At 38.9% G+C, this 19,653-nt stretch overlaps 5 protein-coding genes across 6 annotated transcripts; 4 read left to right on the plus strand and 1 right to left on the minus strand.

Moving 5' to 3' along the window:
* Window positions 1–1,754: 1,754 nt before the first annotated feature.
* On the minus strand, window positions 1,755–3,488 carry LOC101315113. Its single transcript, XM_004291422.1, has 4 exons — window positions 3,206–3,488; window positions 2,768–3,133; window positions 2,139–2,474; window positions 1,755–2,048 (listed from the first exon to the last, which is right to left on the minus strand). The coding sequence occupies exons 1-4, from the start codon at window positions 3,404–3,406 to the stop codon at window positions 1,905–1,907; spliced, it is 1,047 nt and encodes a 348-aa protein (XP_004291470.1). The 5' UTR covers window positions 3,407–3,488; the 3' UTR covers window positions 1,755–1,904.
* Window positions 3,489–3,586: 98 nt separating this feature from the next.
* Window positions 3,587–5,658, plus strand: LOC101315401. Of its 2 annotated transcripts, none has more exons than XM_004291423.1 (3): window positions 3,587–3,769; window positions 4,503–4,734; window positions 5,204–5,658. In XM_004291423.1, the coding sequence occupies exons 1-3, from the start codon at window positions 3,660–3,662 to the stop codon at window positions 5,498–5,500; spliced, it is 639 nt and encodes a 212-aa protein (XP_004291471.1). In that variant the 5' UTR covers window positions 3,587–3,659; the 3' UTR covers window positions 5,501–5,658. The 2 variants fall into 2 exon arrangements, with proteins under 2 accessions (XP_004291471.1, XP_004291472.1); XM_004291424.1 differs by having other exon boundaries at window positions 3,683–3,769; window positions 4,558–4,734.
* Window positions 5,659–6,002: 344 nt separating this feature from the next.
* On the plus strand, window positions 6,003–8,327 carry LOC101300983 (UPF0481 protein At3g47200-like). Its single transcript, XM_004292953.1, has 2 exons — window positions 6,003–6,124; window positions 6,969–8,327. The coding sequence occupies exon 2, from the start codon at window positions 7,005–7,007 to the stop codon at window positions 8,325–8,327; it is 1,323 nt and encodes a 440-aa protein (XP_004293001.1). The 5' UTR covers window positions 6,003–6,124; window positions 6,969–7,004.
* A 4,006-nt stretch (window positions 8,328–12,333) lies between these two features.
* On the plus strand, window positions 12,334–13,725 carry LOC101301267 (UPF0481 protein At3g47200-like). The gene has a single exon (XM_004292954.1). It carries the CDS (start codon window positions 12,334–12,336, stop codon window positions 13,723–13,725), a length of 1,392 nt encoding a protein of 463 aa, XP_004293002.1.
* A 1,052-nt stretch (window positions 13,726–14,777) lies between these two features.
* Window positions 14,778–18,302, plus strand: LOC101291114 (UPF0481 protein At3g47200-like). The gene is made up of 2 exons (XM_004291425.1): window positions 14,778–14,937; window positions 16,874–18,302. Exon 2 carries the CDS (start codon window positions 16,919–16,921, stop codon window positions 18,206–18,208), a length of 1,290 nt encoding a protein of 429 aa, XP_004291473.1. The 5' UTR covers window positions 14,778–14,937; window positions 16,874–16,918; the 3' UTR covers window positions 18,209–18,302.
* The last annotated feature ends 1,351 nt before the right edge of the window (window positions 18,303–19,653 follow it).

Genomic DNA, 19,653 nt, shown 5'->3' on the forward strand with positions numbered 1-19,653 from the left:
GTACTGTTACCGGTTCGAGCCCAGTCCTTATGAAAAGGTCCGAGCCCGGTCCCTATGAAAAGTAGGCCGGTCTCGGCCCGCGCCCAGCCCTATGTTTGAGGATGAAAACCATAAATAGACGCAAGCTTACAAGGCAAATCAATCTTAATTCGACCTGCCAAATGCCCGAGCATCTATTTGTTGACCCCAAAATAGGGCAACAAATCATGTCAAGCATGTATGTTTCTCTTTCTTCTGATCGCAAGTTGTGGAGGTGGAAGACTCAAAGGCAACTTGAACAGGGTTTGGATGTGTCCGAATAATGATTTCTGTACCAAACGACCTTCTCATGAATCTACCATCATCACACAAAGGACTTCTGACACTCGAAATATCATCTTCAAAATATCGACTTCCCCGGCTGAAAATGGAGACGTTAGGTCCAAGTTGCTGTTGTGTACTTATGTTGGTGCTTAAATGGTTCCAACCCCCTTCAGGTAAAAATAGACTAGTTCATTTTCAGAGTAAAGATTTGTGAGTAGACTTGATATTTGTGGTGGCCAAAAGGTCGTTGCCAATCCATTCCATATAATCCTCCATAAGTTGGATGAATGGTCTCTTTCAGCCATAGATAATAGAATGAAGATGGGCTTTTGCCCCTTTCTTGACCAAAACATTTCTCTTTCCCTCTAAAGCATGACAGAATTGGGATAAGATTTGTACTATACTTTCTCGTCATTTACACGAAAGTGATCTGGTGGAATACCATTTTGTTGATATGCCAGTTGATCAGAAATAGGAGCAGAATCTTAAACAAGATGCAGTAGTTACATAAACAGTAGTTTCAAGAATTTAAGATATGGGATTTTCCTATATGCAGTAATCAACAAAATGCAATCACAATCTTTAGCATCAATACTGTAAGATTTTGAGAATGCTTATACATGAACAAACATCAATGGCTAGAATATGAATGAAGGAAGCATGAATCACACACACGACATGATGTATACAAACAAGCTATGCCATCTCCTTTCTGCAGTTGAATTTCCGGGTTGCCCATTTTTTGAAAGCAGCTGGAAACATCTTCAAGAATTTGGCTTTAAATGAATTACGCTTTTTGGCTGGGGTAGAATTACTGCGGGTGCAAATGGTGAGTTCTACATTTGAATTGCTATACACCATACCAAGGGGCTTGGCACTGTGGCAGAGCCTTAGCTCTCTAAACTCTGTCCTGGCCACCTCTTTTTGTAATACCTCATCCCATACTAACCCTGAAGAGCCTTGCCTCCTAAATGAGGTCACTGACCTTGGTAATGTTTCCATGGTCTCTCAATCTGATTCTTCAGTTGTGAGTGTATTTGTTTTATGAACAAGTTGCGATGTACAATTCTAGGTGAGGAAGCAATTATATATACCAGAGGAAAGAGATTAAATGTGAATGTGAGAAGGAGAAGAGGTCAGGGGATGGCATCTAATGAAGAACATATGCTTCCAATTTGTCTTATGTTTGAAGTTATTTGTTATAGGAAACTAGGAAAGTACCACTCTACTGTTGCCGTCCTTCATTATTCAGCTCTATGTTCTCTTCCTTGATCTATTTACACTCCCAAGGAAAAGAAGATTATAGAGGTCAAAGATTATTTGTTATTAGAGAAATCAATTACGAACTACTGCTGAATTGAAAGTTAGCTAAATCAAGATACCTTCAACTCTATCTTATTCCTAATCCATCCAATTCGTAATAAAACAAATGCTTGACAACAAAAGGCACACACTGTTATATTGGTATTATTTTTTAAGGTGATTATCCCTTTTCCATGTTTGTAAGTTTAGCAAAAATAAAAGCAGGCCATTTCTCTTAAATACTTAAAAAACTCTTATCGCATGTCATTACAAATATAGGTACCTGATTTACATATTCTCTAGTTGACAGTAGTAGGAGCAGACGGTTGATATGGACGCCGAGAGTCAGGAACCCCCTCTTCAGAACGTTTGTCTTCAAACCATTTCACAATTCTTTTGCGCGGCAGATTTGTCACATGAACAATGCTGCTCACAATTGCATTCTGCGCCACAAGTTAGTGCACACACAGCATCAGAAAATGGTGCCCAAGTTCTCTTAACTAAAATGAGCCATCAAAAAATGAGTTGCTTACCGTTGGCCGCTTTGTTCTTCTATAAACTCTTTCAAGGGTATCTAGATGCACTTTCTTCAGTCTCTTCTGAGCAGAAAACTTTTGTTGCCTAACATGAACCGGCACCTTCACCGCAGCTTCGACCACTGCAGCATCTGAATCCGTTTCAACAACAGTGTCTACAGTGGCTTCCACAATAGTTTCTTCAGGCTCTGGTTCAGGCACAGGCACAGATTTTTTAGGAGCAGGTGCATCAGGCAGAGCAGCACTAAGCATCAAAAGATTTGGAGGCGGATCACGAAGCATTTGAAGAACAAGGGCCCTGTCAAGACAAAGCTCAGCTGCAAGGTTTTTTATCTGCAACGCAACAACTTCCAAGTTCAGCAGCACAGCCAATATCCCCAAACGGCTACCATCACACAGAAGGTTGAACCTTTCTACTCGAGATAATTCATTCTCTCATGTTTAATTTCCCAATCAGAGCTTACAATGGAGCTCAAACAGGACAGAAATCGCAATTACAATCCTCCAAAATTTCGAAACAAAATTGAACTACAGTAAACCAACAACAAATTTGAACAAAATAGAAGAATACAAACTAACACAGAAGAATTTTAAATTCAAATTAGCTAAGTAGAAGTTACACTCACACTAGTTTTGCGGCGACCGACTTTTAAAGCCGAAGCCAATCTCCGGAATTGCCAAGTCTTAAGCTTCACTGCAACTTCAACTTCATCGTCCTCATCCTCCTCCTCCTCTTCTTCAGTCGCATTGCTCTGAATAACGTCATCATCGCCGTCGTCGTCTTCGTCTTCATCCTCATCAATCGCACCAAAAGCCTCCGCCAGCTCCTCTTCAAGCCTAGCAAGATCCTCCTCACTTATCTCGTCGTCTTCGCCGTCGTCATCCAACGACACGCCGTCGTTTCTGAGGTCCTCCTCCAGCAGCGAAAACAAAGCGTCTATAGCATCTCCGTCCACTTCATCCTCCTCCTCCGCATTCCTCGCCGCGCTTTTCTACATTTTCACTCCAATTCAAAACCACCGCAGCCAGAAATTTAACCACACTTTCAGAAAAGAAAAAGCTACCTTCTTTATCTTCGGCGGAGATGACGTCAACGCGGAGCCGCGGTGGTTTTTACGGCGAGCGAGGGCGAGTGTGGACGGGAAGCGAGCCGGGAGGTGACGTGGCAGGACCAGAGCGGCTGGTCCGGTTCGGGTTATTTCGTGGCGGGAAGACGGTAGACGGCGAAGGCCGTTGGGAGTGTTGAGAGCCGAAGCGAAGGCCATGAGCCTGGAACGAAACGGTGGCGTTTTGAAGGTCACAGCTTCCGCGGCGCCTTTCTCGGTGGTTCTGGGTTTATCTACACTCTTACTCTTCGCACGCTGTTTTGGTGTGAGAGCTTTGAAATTATTAAACGACGTGGCGTTGGAGTGAAACGGTGTCGTTTGACTGCTGTGGTTCGCGGCACTTGTCCAGTAGTTGCGTAAGAACAATAAGTAGCATTAGCGCTGAAGAAGTCTGAATCAAACCAAACGAATAATGGCGACTCCTGCTGCTTCGTCGTCGTCCAAAGGATGGATGAGCAACATCCAAGCGAAGGCTGCTCAAATATTTTTCATCCTGATCGTTTTCCAGATCCCACTTTTCAGGTACTGTGATTCTGATAAGTCTATCTGGGTGTGGGTTTGTTTTGGCTCAGTTTGGTGTTTTAGCATCTGGATATTGGTGGGTTTGGGTTTATTGATTCTGGGTTTGGTTGGGTTCATGTTGTTGATTCTGGGTTTTGCGGAAAGGCTGAATCTTGATCTTTGGTTTAGATTGGTTGACTTTACTGGAGTTGTGGTGTAGGATCTGTACAATCTTTTGGTTTAGCAGTTGAAATTAGTGTGTACTTGGATCAGCAATTTGAGACTAAGGAATGAACTGAGCTAAAAGATGAGATCTTTTTAAAGTGGAAATTGACTAGTGGATAGTTGCTTGGGCAAAATCGAACTAGGGAAGCTCAAAAGTTAGAGGAAGTGTAGATTTGATGATAGTTCTTGCCTTTGATAACATATTTGTGGGAATCCCATTTTCGTTTGCATGAATCTATGTCGGATCAGTGGAGGTCCTAACATGGAGGATTCGTAATGCATTGTGTTGCTATTGAAAAGTCTTCTACTATCATTGTACCATAACTATGTTATTCATTTCAAATCTCTGTGATGCGTTTGATTCCTTAGCTTATCTTGAACAAATCACAGAAGTCTTTGTTCTTATCCTTTCGCGAAAGAAAAATTTATGTTCTTTTTCAGTGGTTGTTTCACTGTAGAAAGTTGGAATAGATCTCAAGAACGAAAATTTTTAATGTATCTTTATTGTTTCTTCTTTGGTTATTTCCAGAGTTCCGTGTAGGGCGGGTATGTGTAACACACCATTGCATTTCACTTCTTCCCAGCTGATTACAAGTGAGATCTTTCCTGTTCCCGTAGTAAAGGCTCTTCTCTACCCTGGAGCTCTTGCAAATGGCCTTGTAAGGAACATGACTGTTCCGAGCTGGGATAACTTGTTAGAAATCTATAACTTGACAAATGCAAAGGAAGCCAATCCAATTACTGATCTCCAGCGCTTAGAGGTTCGTGTTGAACCAATTTTTTCCTTTTCTGTTATTTTGAAACATATTTATTTTAGTTAAAGGAAGCGATCTTTTTTTCTTATTTGGTATTTCGCTGATTTGCCAGCTTGATTAAATTTGGTATCTTGCTAAACTCTCGTCATAAATTGTCTATTTAGGAACCTATCTTGGTTTTTCAATTGTACTGCACACTGTTAATGTTTGAATAAAAAACTGGGTTAACTTAGACAATTAAGATAGTTGAGTACTCTCCTTTCTTATTGACTGTGAAACAGTTCAGGGAGGTGAACACTTCAAAGCAGATATCTCGGATCCAGATTCATCCTAATCTACCTAAAATTTCATCTCATACTTCCCCTTAAATGATCATTAGATATGTACTACAATTCTTAGCAGGGTTTAGCAAGCATTTAGGCTTTTTGAAAATATCTAACAGTAATCTCATCTCTGTTTCTGATTCATTCACCAGGTTCTAACAGGAAGCTACTTCTCTGTGGCTGGAGCGTTTGTGGGTGTTCTGAAGTCAGGGAGGATGAGCATGTTTGGGACACTTCTATTAATTTGGGGCCTCATCAAAGAAGGGATCCTAGGAAAGCCTGTGAACACTGATCCTACTAGAGCCGTGTATGTCTACCCAACTATGTTGCTTGCGTTGATCGCCGCCTTCTCATCCATAAAGTATAATGCAAACAAGATAGCTAGGCCTGCACCTGCTAGGCCTATTGCAAAGCCTGTTCAGAGGTCTTCAAAATCTAAGCTGAAATGAGTTGAACTGTAACCATCAAATTTTTGTGTAATGTTTTCGACAGTTAGCGAGTTCAAAACTGCGTGTCCTGTCAAGATTTGTTCTGAAAAATACTGTTGTCATTACTTGAATCTAACAGACATATCTACATGGCTGAAATTTGTCATCTCGATATCTACAGATCATAGGGGTCTACATGGGTTCTGTTATTCTTCATTACGTTCCGCAGAATCTAAAAGTTTAAGGCACTACCTCATATCTCATTTTTTCACAACATTTTTTCTCAAAGCAAGGACATCGAGGACAACTCTTCGCTCTTCGATGGCTAAACAGAGTCACAGAAGCTTCGACGAAAATTAAAACAAAAGTGTTTTACTTGTATAGTCAGAATGAAAGCCTTGTACTATTGGACTATTGGTCCTTCTAGTTTCTGTGGGGGCCTGCAATTGATTATTCCAAGTTTCAAACTCGCCTAAGACGCGCATACACTTATCTAACAGCTGCGCAAGCAGAGCTCTGAGTTGACCTGACCGTGCGAAATTTAGAAGAAATTATCAATTCCATCAACCTGAGGAGTAAGCATTCTTCATCGAGCTTTCTGGGCCTCCGGCGAAGTTCAAAGCCTTGGTTAATACTTACAAGCAGGTGTGAATTCACTTCCCTCAGTTCTCTGCCTTGTATTTTGCTGTTGATTCATAGTTATGGTCTGTGTTGTTCCCTTCTCCATTGCTATGAAGCTTTTAAGTTGTTTCTTATGTTTCGTTTTAGTTGGAAATTGGAATTGAGCAAAGAAATTGTGCTTCTTCTCTGTATGTTTTCATTGAAAGCATAAGATATCTAAATGAGGTTAATCACGGTCTGCTATATATCATTCATTATACAAAATTTGGTTAAGTAGAAGCAGCAATAATGTAGAAAGGGCATAGCTAGACACCCGTCCTGGCTTTATACAAGATCAAAAATTTGAGAAAATTCTGTACAAGTTTTTGCTGTTACTACTTCAAAATGTAAGGGGAAATAACGATAGTAAAAAAAAAAACAAAGTAAGACTGATTCTGTCTATGTTATTGTAATCCCAGAAATTTCAGAAGGATTCAATTGCAATTGATCTTCCAACAGTGGTGTATAAGCAAACTGGTAAGAACTTATTGGGGCATTGGTTCCACTAAAGGCTTCTCGGGTGGAGATGTTAAAGGTGCAAGTATTGATGTTGAGAATTGGGGCATCAATTCCAGTAATGATTAACTCTGCATTTTGTGATATTTTCATGGGCTTATTTATTTTTCTTAACCTCTTCCTAATGCATCAAGCCCAGTTGGGTTGCTTTCCTTTTAATTAACGCAACCATAGAGACCGAGATTTCCTGGACTCTCCCAAGTCTCTGTTCTGGTAACCATGCATTATCCCCTAATATCCCTATCTCGTTCTTTTTGCTCTTGGTTGTAGCATCTTGGAGAGTGTCAATAATGAATTGTTGATTTTGGTGCAGTGATCATCATCCATCACAGCAATACATTGGTGGAAAATGGCAGGAAACGGTGAAGCTCTGAATGACATAGAAAACCAGCGAGCCGAGCACATTCCATTGATAACTTCAATGGAAAAAGAGTTGAAAGATTTGCCTATTCTGTCCCCTTCGTGTTGTATCTACAGAGTTCCCGAGCGGCTACGGCGTGTAAGTGAAAAGGCATATACACCTCAGGTTGTTTCTATTGGTCCACTTCACCACGGGAAGGATAGCCTAAAAGCAATGGAAGTGCACAAAAAGAGGTACCTGCAAGCTTTTATAGTTCAGACCAAGGCCAGCGTGGAGGAATATGTAGTGAAAATGAAGAGCCAAGAAGAAAAACTGCGAAATTGCTATGCTGAAACTATCGAGTTCACAAGTGATGAGTTTGTGAAAATCATTTTAGTGGATGCGGCATTCATCATTGAGGTCTTACTGAGGTACTGTTTCCATGCGTTGCAGGATGAGAATGATCGCATATTTAACAAACCATGGATGTTACAGGATGTATGGCCTGACATGCGTTTGCTTGAAAACCAGCTGCCATTTTTCATTCTTGAGGAACTCTATGCTAAAGTTTCTTCTAATTTTACTGAGGGTAAATCATTAATTGATCTTTCTCACAATTTCTTCACAAGTCTGATGCATATAGAGGGAACAGAAGACAATTTGCAGAACATAGACTCTTCTACTGTACATCATTTTGTTGCTTTCTGCAGAGACTTGTATCTACCGTCACCACTAGAAAGGCCAGCTAAAGGAAAACTTGAAACTCTTAACACACCCAGCATGACAGATCTACATCGGGCTGGAGTCAAGTTTAAGGTGAGATCAAGCAAAAATCTGTTTGACATACGATTTCAAGGTGGGATGCTTGAAATTCCAAAGTTAGCAATAAGTGATGAAATAGAGCTTACGATCAGAAATATCCTTGCCTTTGAACAATGTCATTGCCTGGAGAATATCATCAATGATTATGTTGTTGTCATGGACCGTCTTGTGAACACCCCAAAGGATGTGGAGTTGCTTGTTAAGTACGGAATTGTTGAAAATAGGCTAGGTGATAGCTCCGGAGGGTCTACTTTGATTAACAGTCTTGCTGATGGGGTCATTGTGGACTCCAAAGACTTCTGTTATGCTACTCTTTGTAAAGACCTGAACTATTACTGCAGTTGGACATGGCACAAATGGAAGGCGAATTTGAGACAGAATTATTTCAACACCCCCTGGGCAGTTATTTCTTTCACTGCAGCTGTTATTCTTCTCGTACTTACTCTCATACAGGCAGTGTGCTCCATTGTCTCTGCTGTGCAAGGTCAGTCTAAACCAAAAAAAACATGAGTCTCCTTTGCCCTTTTTCCATATCCTTTCCTTTTGGTCCCTATTTTGTAAATTAGTTTATGAATTGACAATGGTCAGCATGAGTGTAATCGTATATAGGCGCTTTTGTTGGTCGTAGTAGGTGTACGATTGCCTGATGATGCTGGTTATAGTAGAGATTCATGTCTGTAACTCTGCTTTTGCCAATAAGAAAAGTAAATTTTTGTGTATCTGCCTTATATGTGAACTCCAGTTAGGCCTCATTCCTTGTGGTTCGATCATCTATGTTTTAATTATCTTCTTTGAATATATATAGAATTATCATTTATCTGGTTTCTGTAAGCAACAATTCTTACTGCAAATTTGCACTATATATGGAGCCAAGTGCACTCTTTAAAAAGACAGCACGTTAGTCTTAAACAGTATCTAGCAGTATTTTAGGGCCTCATTAAAATGGACACTAGGAAATCTAAGCCTGTGAACCCAGATCCTACAATAGCTGTTCTTGTACACAAAAATATGTTGGCTTCCAAAGCAGAGTAAATTACAGAACTGCTATTTACCAATAAGACGGGGGAAGTGATCATAAATTAAAAGAAAACAAGAATTTTGTGACAGTGTTGCATTAACTTGCTGCTGGCATGTGTGGTATTTCTTTGCTTCCAATCTGCAACTGGATATAATCCCCTGGCTAAATACAAGGCCAATGTATAAACCCCGTGGGCAGTTATATTTCTTTCACTACAGCTGTTATTCTTCTTGTACTTACTCTCATACAGGTAGTGTGCTCCATTGTCTGTGCAAGGTCAGTCTAAACCGTAAGCGTCTCCTTTGCCCTTTTTCCAAATCCTTTCCTTTCCGAGGATCGAACCCTTTTTTTATCCAGAACCTAAGAAATGGTCCACGTGAAAGGTAGTATGCAACTCTCGCGCGAAAGAAGCCTGCAAAAAGAGAATGACCTCAACCAACAGAACAATGACTCAGACTTGAAGATAGGGAGTAAACTAGATAATCTTCTCAGCATGTGGTCTAAAAAAATGAAGCCCTTATTAAGCAATCGTTCAGTTACTGAATCTTTTGGCCAACACAGGCCGCTCATCAAACAGGCTAGACACGGAAAATTCTAGTATATCATATACTATAGCATGCCTCACAAACAAAATGTGTGACTATCATTGAATGAAGAAACAACTAAATGACTATGTAATGATTATTTACCCCTTCAAAAGCCTCATGTATCATACAATTAGACATATTTGTAATAGGTATGTCATAACATATGGTATGGTAGACAAACCCGCTAGACACAGCCATCTGTAACTCCCACTGATATGATTCTGGAGATATATATTTCTCCCAGTTTGTTTTTCTTAGGAACTTTGTTGAGCTTTCAGCATGTATACTTTCCAGGCCATGGATAAGAAAGTCCCCAACCTTTCTGCACTTAACAACTTTTAGAGCGAAAAATGCATAAAAAACAAAAAAAACAAAATCTATACATAAAGAGAACTGCGATGTGCGTTAAACCACGGTTTCATAACGAAACTTGTGTGTGAAGCGTAAGTGTCAATTAAACTGTTTTGTTTGCATGACTATAGACAGATGAGCTGCAGCTCAAACTGCAAAGAAGGCCACTAAAGACCTTACTTATTAAAGCATGTGTGCTTCATGCAATACTAGATTAGATTGACAAAAAAGATTTCCCAAAGTTCACCAACGGAATTCAGTCCTGAAAAAATACTATTTCATTCCCATGTCATTTTCAACCAGTACTTAGAAAGCAATTTAGCAGAATTGTTAGTATTATTTCACTGTATACAAGTATTATTACGTGTATGATATGAAGGTGTATTATTTTGACGTTCATATCATCTACCGAAACTGAGATATCATCCGTATCATTACGATTTTGACGTTCCATGCATATTCGTGTATTTGTTTGTTTTCATTCACAAAAAGATAAGAAATTTACTAGGAAGAATCAATAATTAATGCAACTCCCTTGTGATTATTCTAGCTCTTTAGATTGCAATGTTACTCTTTCAAAAAAAAAAAAGATTGCAATGTAACTCCCTTGTGAGAGGTATCATCCATAACACTGAGATATCATCTACCGAAACTTGCACTAAACTATAGGTGACGTCAATGGCGGAGTTAGGATTTAAAGTTAGGGAGGGTTGAGATTTAGTATAACATGATTTATCGTTATCATATTATGAAAAAGAAAATTTTAATGTATGATCAATGAATAATAAGTAAATAGTTAAGTATGTTGTTTTAATTATCTTCTATGTTTTAATGTTGGCAAGTAATTCCTTCTAAACTATTGATTTTTTGTTTATGAATATATTCCCTACGGGGGTTCCAATGTAGTTAAATGAGCCAATTTTCTTCTTTTTCTCTAATGGCTTAACATAATTACATAGGTTAGAGAAATGTTTTTGTTGTGGGGGGGTGTTCCGGACCCCTTCACAATCACATCTCATGGTAGTTCCGCCCTTGAGTGACGTGTCTAAGCGGTCTGGACCGTGGTGGGCTAGATGGGCTGGGAGCTGGACCATTTAAAAACATAATTTAAAAAAAAGAAAAAGAAACATAAACAAATTGGGCTTTTAACGGGCTAGACGGAGAGGTGACGTGTCTAGACGGTCTGAGCCGTGGTGGGCTAGACGGGCTGGAGGCTGGTACATTTAAAAACATAAAAAACGACGAATAGTCTCTCACCAGGTGCTTTGCATTTCTTGAGGTTGTGTGTTTTTCTGGGGTCCGATATTGAGGCTGTGATTATTGAGAGCAAGGGGAGATCGGCTAGCTACTGTGTTGTAGTGTTTTGTTGGATTGCAGTGATTGTGTAATAGAATCTTTGAGGTAGCAGGAAGGTTTGAAATCTATGGAAGAGTTTCTGCTGCATCGTTATCAGACTTCCACTAGCTTGGAAGAATGTATAACGAAAGTCAAGGAAGAAGAGGAAAAATGAAGTTTCACTTACTTTATAAATTGACAATCAGAGAACACATTTTCTCAATTCTTACACCCCTAACTGAAATCTGATACCTCTCCTATATATGATCTTATCTAAATTATGTGAATAATCACCCTGACATGGAGCTGACTGGAGTATATCCAAGTATCTAACACTTCACCCATCCAAAAAAAGGAAACCTCTGGCCTTTGTACTGATCCGAATTACACATCACATTTCTTGAAGAACAAGTTCCCTGTGTCTCATGGTAGCTATCATTGACATTAAGTGAAGGTTAACATGAGAGAATGTTTTATACACAACGTGTCTCAAACACAAAAGAAGAGAACAACGCACTGTGTCGCTGATATAAGACTTGCTGGCTTATGTAATGTTGGAGAAATGACCTCCATAATTCCACAGAACCTTATCTGGGGAATGAAACCGTGAAGGATAGCTAAAGTATAGTTTCTTTGTAGGTGGTTCGTAGAAGCTTCAAAGAAAACAAGGACAGACAAGGACAACAGAATCTTTTACGTAATATCGGGTTCAAATTTCAACGACTTGCTTATACCTATCAAAGAGAAAAGGCCAGGAAATTGTAGCCTAACTTCTTGAAAGCTTATATATAGTCCATCACAGGGCTACTATTAAGAAAAACTAGTTGATCTGGGTTGAGACAAATACAAAAGCATTGCAGGTTCGAATTCGCTCCCTTCTGCCTCCTGTTTGTTTGTTTTTTTTTTTTTTTCCCTTCCTTCTTCTTGTTTACTTATTCACATGTGTAGTACTGTATAATGGCTTGAAGGTTTTCTCTTAATTGTGTCCTTTTTCTTGCTACTTTAATATGTATCCATTGGCTTTTCATGTTCTATGCACACAATCATACGGGAGAAGATATTTTTACACCTTTTTTTGTTTTGAATGTACTTGGGAATACTCTAATGTTGGTTTTTACTTTCATTGGATCATCTTGGATCTTATGTAACTATTGCTTTCTTGATTGTGGTTCAAGTGATCATCAACATTGTCATCACTCTATTCACAATAGACATCAAGCGGAAAATGGAAGATGAAAGCAGCTACCAAGTTCCACATGACATAGAAAACCCACACACTCCATTACTGACTTCAATGAGAAGTATGCTGTATAACCTGTCTCCTTTATCCTCGTCCTGCTGCATCTGCAGGGTTCCTAGGCGCCTACGTCGAGTTAGTGAAAAGGCCTACACACCTCAAGTAGTTTCTATAGGCCCCCTTCACCATGGCAAGGAAGCCTTAAAACCCATGGAAGAGCACAAAAATAGGTACCTCCAAGATTATCTAATCCGAACCAATCTAAGCTTGGAGCATTACATAAACAAAATAAGGAGGAGAGAAGCAGAACTGCGTGATTGTTACGCAGAAACCATTCCATTCGACAGTGATGAATTTGTTAAAATTGTCCTAGTGGATGCCGCTTTCATCATTGAGGTTTTATTGAGGTACCATTTCCATGAGTTGCAGGATGAGAATGATCGCATATTCAAGAAACCAAGGATGTTTGAAGATGTATGGCCTGACATGAGAATGCTTGAGAATCAGCTCCCATTCTTTATCCTTCAGGATCTTTTTGATCCTAAAAGGATTCAAGTACCTTTTGAAGAGGAGAACTTCTCCATAGTTAACCTTTCTTACACTTTCTTCAGAGCTCTAATGAACATAGAGGATCTGGAAGACACTTTGGCAACTATAAGCTCATCTACAGTAGACCATTTTGTTGATTTTGTGAGAAAATTATATCCACCACCCCCGAAGATAGCACAAGCTCGAGCGCAACAAAAATATCCAACCGGAGCCAGCATGAGACAGCTATCTATATCAGAAGTACCACAAGCTCGAGGGCAAACAGAAATCCCTACCCCACCCAGCATGACGGAGCTATACAGGGCAGGAGTCAAGTTTAAGGTAGGATCAGGCAAAAATATGTTTGACATACAATTTAACAAGGGGACCTTGCAAATTCCAAAGATTACATTTAGTGATCAATCAGAGGTAAATCTGATAAATCTCCTAGTGTTTGAACAAAGCCAATGCAAGGAGACGGAGAATTACATAAATGATTACATTGGCATCTTAAACATTCTCGTCAACTCCCCCGAGGATGTGTCATTGCTTGTCAAGAATGCAATCTTAGTGAACAAGTTAGGCGACAGCAAGAAAGGGTGTACCATGATCAAGAATATGGGTGATGGGGTGAATATTGTGGACTACAACAAGTTCCATTTCGCTCCTCTTTGTGAAAAGCTGAACGAGCACTGCGCAAAGTCGAGGCACAAATGGCTGGCACTTTTAAAGCAGAACTATTTCAACACGCCTTGCAAAACCATCTCGGTCATTGCAGCGGCTTGTATAATTCTATTTACTCTCATACAGACAGTGTGTTCTGTTATCTCTGTTCGTTCTCATTCTCACTGATGAGGTCTCATACGAACAACTTAAACAAAGTATTCGTTGTCAAGTTGGTACATAGCAGTAAAAAAATAAAGGTGCTTACTGCTTAGATTCTGTACAAGATGCTAAGATACGGCTGACTTTCGTGTTATTAATGGTAATAAGTATTACTACTTGTATATATATATCAAATCAAGTTGTAATAACACCTCATATTCTGAGATGAATAATAATACAGGAAACAACCGTATATTATATTTGACAAGTGCAAATGCTGCTGGGAAGATAGACCTGAATTTGTTTTGTTAGTTAAACTGAAGAATCTTGCATTGTGTTCTTACACGTACAATACAAATCCATTTCTTGTAGCTGAAGTTATCTCTCATCTTTCAGGGTAGTTGGAAAATGGGACTTAACAAAAAAAAATTATGAGAAATCAAGTTCTATACACAACGAGTATAACAAGCATAGAATACAACATACCAGTTGATGTGCCGGATAACTATCTTGCTGGTTACTAGAAGCTTCAGCTAAAAGTATAGGCAGAAACAAGGCATTAAAGTATCTAGCAGTATTCTTCATTTGTTTACCACTCATTGTGTATGTTCAAGTACTTTAGGGCCTTATCAACAAATGGACACTAGGAATATAAGCCTTTGAAACCCAGATCCTAAAAAGCTGTTCTTGTCCACATAAATATGCTGTTGGCTTTCCCAATCTGTGCGTCTTCTGGTTGATTTCAAGGCAGCGGAAAAGACAGAACTGCTATTTATCAATAAAGACAGGCAAAATGACCATAAATTAAAAATGATAAAAAATAGTGACAGTAACTTGCTGCCGGTATGTGTGATTTATCTTTGCTGCTGGTATGTGTGATTTATATAAAATCCTACATAAATACAAGTTAATGTCAACATCGGTCTCTTCTGCTACTATATTCGACATTTCCACTTCTGCATATTTGGACTTCTTCAACTTAATTAATACATTAGATATCAATTATGAGTCTACAAAGGAAGGTCTTCCGTATATAACCTTATCCTCCCATCCTGCAATTGAGGACCAGAATGCAAGCACTTTTCTGCACTCAGTTGCTGAAGGGGATTTCACATAAACCTATAAAACAAGAATAGCTTCTTAGTATGTGATTCATCATTCCTTGTACGAGAGAACTTCTATTTCCTAATTCCTGTATATAATTATATATCGGGGTAGCAAGCAATCTGCGCATAACAGGTGTGAACTCTCTTCCTCAGTTTACTTTCTTTATTGTTATTTATTATTATTATTATTTTTTCTGAAGACATTTTCCAACTATACTAGAAGCATGATATCTTCCTTAGCAATGTCGTCTATGTCTATTTATTGTAGATATACCATACAATAAGTAGCTAGTTTCCTATGGAAAAGCATATAATACCTCCATATATTGGAGATGAACCAAAGTATAGAATTCTAAATAACATCCTCCATTACCATTTGAAAAAATAAGAGAAAAGTCAGATCCATACATAGACATAGACGACATTACACTTGAATTCCTTAACGATGATTAAGCAGTAAGAAATTTGTTTGACATGTGCAAATGATGAAAATGATCAAATAATTCATAATCCATCTGGATAAAAGAAAATCAAATAATTGAAGTATTCTGTTTACCGGACTTCTACAGTAGCTTGGCGGTTCTTTTAGTATATAAAAGCTGCATTTTTGTTGAAGCTCTTGCGTGGGGATTATCAAAGGTTATGAGAAATTCTCGTACACAATGCCCCCAAGTCCCTAACACATTATATGATAAGCAGACAGCTTGCTGGTTTCTAAGATTTTGGCGCAACCTTAGCTCACTTTTTCCTAGAACTAGCTTCCGGGTTAGGTAGAAGCTAGCTCTTCAGCTAAAAAACAAGGTTAGAGACGAGGTATCATGCATAGGGTCTGTGGTGGGATTGGCATATTGGTCAATGGCGTCCATAATTATACAAAAGGGAAAACTCAAGGAAGCCCTGAGCAGTTGACCTGACTTTTCAAAACCAACTTGTTCTGTCGAACAGATACATACACACACACAAAGGATATCAAACATATCCCTTGATTCATTCTGTTTTTGAAAAGAGCAATTTTGTTTCCCTAACCAGGGGAGCAAGTGACCTGGATCTATACATATTGGCATAACATTGCAGATTTGCAGGTGCAACTTTACTCCCTCAATTGATTTATCTTTTCCCTTCCAATTCATGGTTTTGTTCTGTCATCTGCTATGATGTTAGGTTCATTTTTTGAATAAAATGTCATATGTTTCGTGGTAGGTGGAAATCTGATTAAGCAAAGCTTAAGTATGGAATCTTATAATTCTTGCTTGCTTTCATTAAAGTTAGGTCTGTATCGGTAGATTTGGCATTTTTTCCCTGATGAATTCCAGTATTTGTTCTAAGCATCTTTGAGTGTTAGTAATGAAATGTTTAATTTTGTTCAATGAATGCTCATGCCATGAATGCATGGTTCATGGTAGTATGATGAGAATATTGTTATTTGTTTCCATGAAATCTGGGTTTGTGTCATTATGTTTTGATTTTTTTTGGTCTGAATCAGTATGTTTTGATTGGGAGCATAAGAGTTATATGAGTACGTGGCCTGATCTGGTTTCATTTATTTTTAATAATGTCGTTTTGATCTTCCAGAACTTGATAACAGTATGCATCTATAGACGTTGAGAAGTTTCAGCCCCAAGAAATAATTTAGGAAATGTTTGATCTGGATTGCTTTTCTTATTTTTCTTTCTTATGATTGAAGAGAAATAGTACGATTTGTTCTTATTTTGTAGAAAGGCCGGGTAACATGGTTTGATCAAACTTTTTAGCCTAAAATCTCCATCATGATCTTCGGCATACATAGTTAGAATAATGCATGATTGTATGAAACAGTATTCACCAATAGACTAGTCCTGTATATACGAATTTAGAGAATAATATGCCACGAGAAGACTAAAGCTTTTTGGGAGGGTGAAAGAGTTGCAAGTATATATAAAAGCTTTGTATGCTTGCAACTCTCAGTAAAATTATGGTGTTTGGTTTTTTCAACCATCTGGGTGGGAATCAGTACTTATTGTTGTGTGAAGATTACAATTTCTTGGTCTTGGAGTGTTAGTAATGAAATATTTTCTTGATTGTCTCCCCAGAAAGCAGGAACCATCACTGGTACAATTAACAAAAGCATTTGATAAATGGTAGGAGGCAATCATGATGAGTTAGTAAGGTCAATGAGCCAGGTGTTGTATAGCTTAAGGTTTGAGCTATCATCTTCATGCTGCATTTACAGAGTTCCTAAGCGATTAAGGCGTGTAAGTGAAAATGCCTACACACCTCAGGTAGTCTCTATAGGCCCCCTTCACCATGGTAAGGAAAGCCTAAAGCCCATGGAAGAGCTCAAAAATAGGTACCTCAAAGTTTTTCTAAGTCGGACCCAGTTAACTGTGGAGGCTTTAATAGCAGTAATAAGGGAGAAAGAAGTAGCTCTGCGCAGCTGTTATGCAGAGACAATTGAGTTTACTAGTGATGAATTTGTGAGAATCATTCTAGTAGATGCCGTCTTCATCATTGAGGTCTTATTAAGGTTCCAAGACCATAATTGTCGAGAAGATAATGACCGCATATTTAGCAAACCATATATGTTACAGGATGTCTGGCCTGACATGCGGATGCTTGAAAATCAGCTGCCCTTCTTTATTCTTGACCATCTTTTCGAACCACACAAGGATACTCTCTCTGGGGGGAAGTCAATAATAGATCTCTCTCACCATTTCTTCAAAACTCTAATGCATATAGAGGTAGCAGAAGAAACTTTGAGGACAATAGATCCTCATGAAGTAGTACATTTTGTTGATTTCGTAAGAAAATTATATCCACTACCACCATGGAGATCAGAAAATCGACGGCCACCTGAAACCCTGGCCACACCAAGCATGACACAGCTATCCCGCGCAGGGGTCAAGTTTGAGGTGGGATCCAACACAAATATGTTTCAAGTTAAGTTCAAACATGGGACACTAGAAATGCCGAAACTCACGATAAGTGATCAGACAGAGGTAACAATCACAAATCTCCTGGCCTTTGAACAAAGCCAATGCAAGGACGAAGAGAAGTACATAAATGACTATTTCGTCTTCCTGAACTGTCTTGTAAACACCCATCAGGATGTTGCCTTGCTTGTCAAGTCTGGTATTCTTGACAATAAGCTAGGTGACAACAAAAAAGGGTTTACTCTGATCAAGAACCTTGTCGATGGAGTCGTGGACAACAAGGACTATTTCTACTTCATCAATCTTTGTGATGACCTGAACAAGTACTACACTATGGGGCGGCACCAATTGAAAGAATACCTGGTCACACATTTTTTATACTCACCCTGGGCAACTAAAGAAATCATTGCTGCTGTTATTTTCCTCTTCCTCACTCTCATACAGACTATGTTCTCTATTATGTCTTATTCTCACGACCTGAAGAGTAAAAATTAGAGAAATCTAATAGTTGGCTGTTGATGCTAGCTATTTCCTTGTTCAGGGGTGTGTCCCTGTTCTTGGTTTTTTTTTTTGGTAGAACCCTGTTATCTGTTTTATTATCTCATAATATTTGATCTTTGTATCTTTCTATTAAGGATTATTCCATTTTCGAGTCAATAGATTCTTTGACTCAACTTCAATAAAAGATAATGAAATCTTATTGTTCCAATTGGGAGATTTAGCTCCTTAGCAGTAGTTTATGTTTAGCCTTCTGAGATTAATTTCCTTAAGGTCAGTGATTTAATAGCATGGTCATCTACCCTTAAGGTCAGTGATTTCCTTATTTCTGGTTATGCTGGATCACTCGGCTTAGTTGTATCTGAAATTTGGGTCCAAATAAAGATTTTGTTGTGGTTGAATTGTAGTGATAATTTTCAGTTAAAAACAGGATCTTGGTCACTGAAATTCAAGTTTCTTCACTAATGTCTAAGTTACATTTAGTAACAATATTGTCAACTTCCAGTACTTCTATTCCATTCATGGTTTAAACAGATACAGTATTAGAACTTAGAAACACCAATAAACAAAATTAATGCTGACTGGGCCTTTAGCGGGCTAGGCGGAGACGATGCAGGCCTAGGCGGTCTATGCTTTGTGGGCCGAGTCGGGCTTGGGGGTCCACCCTTTAAACGAAAATTACTTCAAAGGACTAAATCAAATGGCCCCTCGACGGGAAGCTGGTTCCCGTTCAAGTTTAACTTGATTCACAGCTGCCTGCACTCTCTCACAGCTCCCTAAACTTCTCTCAGAGAAGTTGCAGCTGTTCTACTTCTTTGTGAAGTCGGAAAGGAATAGCCCTCAAATTAAGGACTCTCTCTAATGCTTTGGCTTAGTACTGGACTACTGGTGCTCCTGCTTGCTCTGCCGTCGACTCTGCCCTATTCTTTGAAGTAGTTAGGTCACACAACCATATGCATATATATATTAAGATCGGGTTACCTAAATAAGGTTAATTTTACTAGCTAGTGTTGTTATGTAGAGTCGAGCATTGAGTTTAGCAGTGATGAATTTGTTAGAATCATTCTGGTAGTGTTGTGAACCATTTTAAAAAAGAGTTTGAGACAACTAACACCTCCACCTTGCTGCTTTACCTGGCTGCGATCGAGTCATTAATCCTTCCAGATGGCGTTGGCCGGGCTGACACATAATTTAAACAAACTTTGATCATGTGTGCACGTACATCACAGCAACTTGGTCAGTTGACCCGAGTTATAAAACAAGATCTGAGCTTACTCCTATATTGTAAATTAAACCAACATATGGATCATGTATTCACATTAATTATTGTTTGCGCTATATATTAATAAGAGAAAATTTAATTTCCATCTGATGGCCCTAGCTACCGGTGAAGCCGTGAAGGTTGCAGCAAACCATCTGCATTGAGCTTTAATTTCTAGTCG

This window comes from Fragaria vesca, linkage group LG2 (genome assembly GCF_000184155.1).
Source record: "Fragaria vesca subsp. vesca linkage group LG2, FraVesHawaii_1.0, whole genome shotgun sequence".
Taxonomy (NCBI): Eukaryota; Viridiplantae; Streptophyta; class Magnoliopsida; order Rosales; family Rosaceae; genus Fragaria; species Fragaria vesca.

What these genes read in the sequence shown, in the direction of transcription:
- LOC101300983 (XM_004292953.1), top strand. Translation starts at nt 7,005, where the DNA reads ATGGCAGGAAACGGTGAAGCTCTGAATGACATAGAAAACCAGCGAGCC.
- LOC101301267 (XM_004292954.1), top strand. Translation starts at nt 12,334, where the DNA reads ATGGAAGATGAAAGCAGCTACCAAGTTCCACATGACATAGAAAACCCA.
- LOC101315401 (XM_004291423.1), top strand. Translation starts at nt 3,660, where the DNA reads ATGGCGACTCCTGCTGCTTCGTCGTCGTCCAAAGGATGGATGAGCAAC. An exon ending in TTCCAGATCCCACTTTTCAG is followed by an intron (nt 3,770 to 4,502) that starts GTACTGTGATTC and finishes GGTTATTTCCAG; the next exon opens with AGTTCCGTGTAGGGCGGGTA. An exon ending in CTGATCTCCAGCGCTTAGAG is followed by an intron (nt 4,735 to 5,203) that starts GTTCGTGTTGAA and finishes TTCATTCACCAG; the next exon opens with GTTCTAACAGGAAGCTACTT.
- LOC101291114 (XM_004291425.1), top strand. Translation starts at nt 16,919, where the DNA reads ATGGTAGGAGGCAATCATGATGAGTTAGTAAGGTCAATGAGCCAGGTG.
- LOC101315113 (XM_004291422.1), bottom strand. Translation starts at nt 3,406, where the DNA reads ATGGCCTTCGCTTCGGCTCTCAACACTCCCAACGGCCTTCGCCGTCTA. An exon ending in TCGGTCGCCGCAAAACTAGT is followed by an intron (nt 2,475 to 2,767) that starts GTGAGTGTAACT and finishes GTTGCGTTGCAG; the next exon opens with ATAAAAAACCTTGCAGCTGA. An exon ending in GAAGAACAAAGCGGCCAACG is followed by an intron (nt 2,049 to 2,138) that starts GTAAGCAACTCA and finishes CTTGTGGCGCAG; the next exon opens with AATGCAATTGTGAGCAGCAT.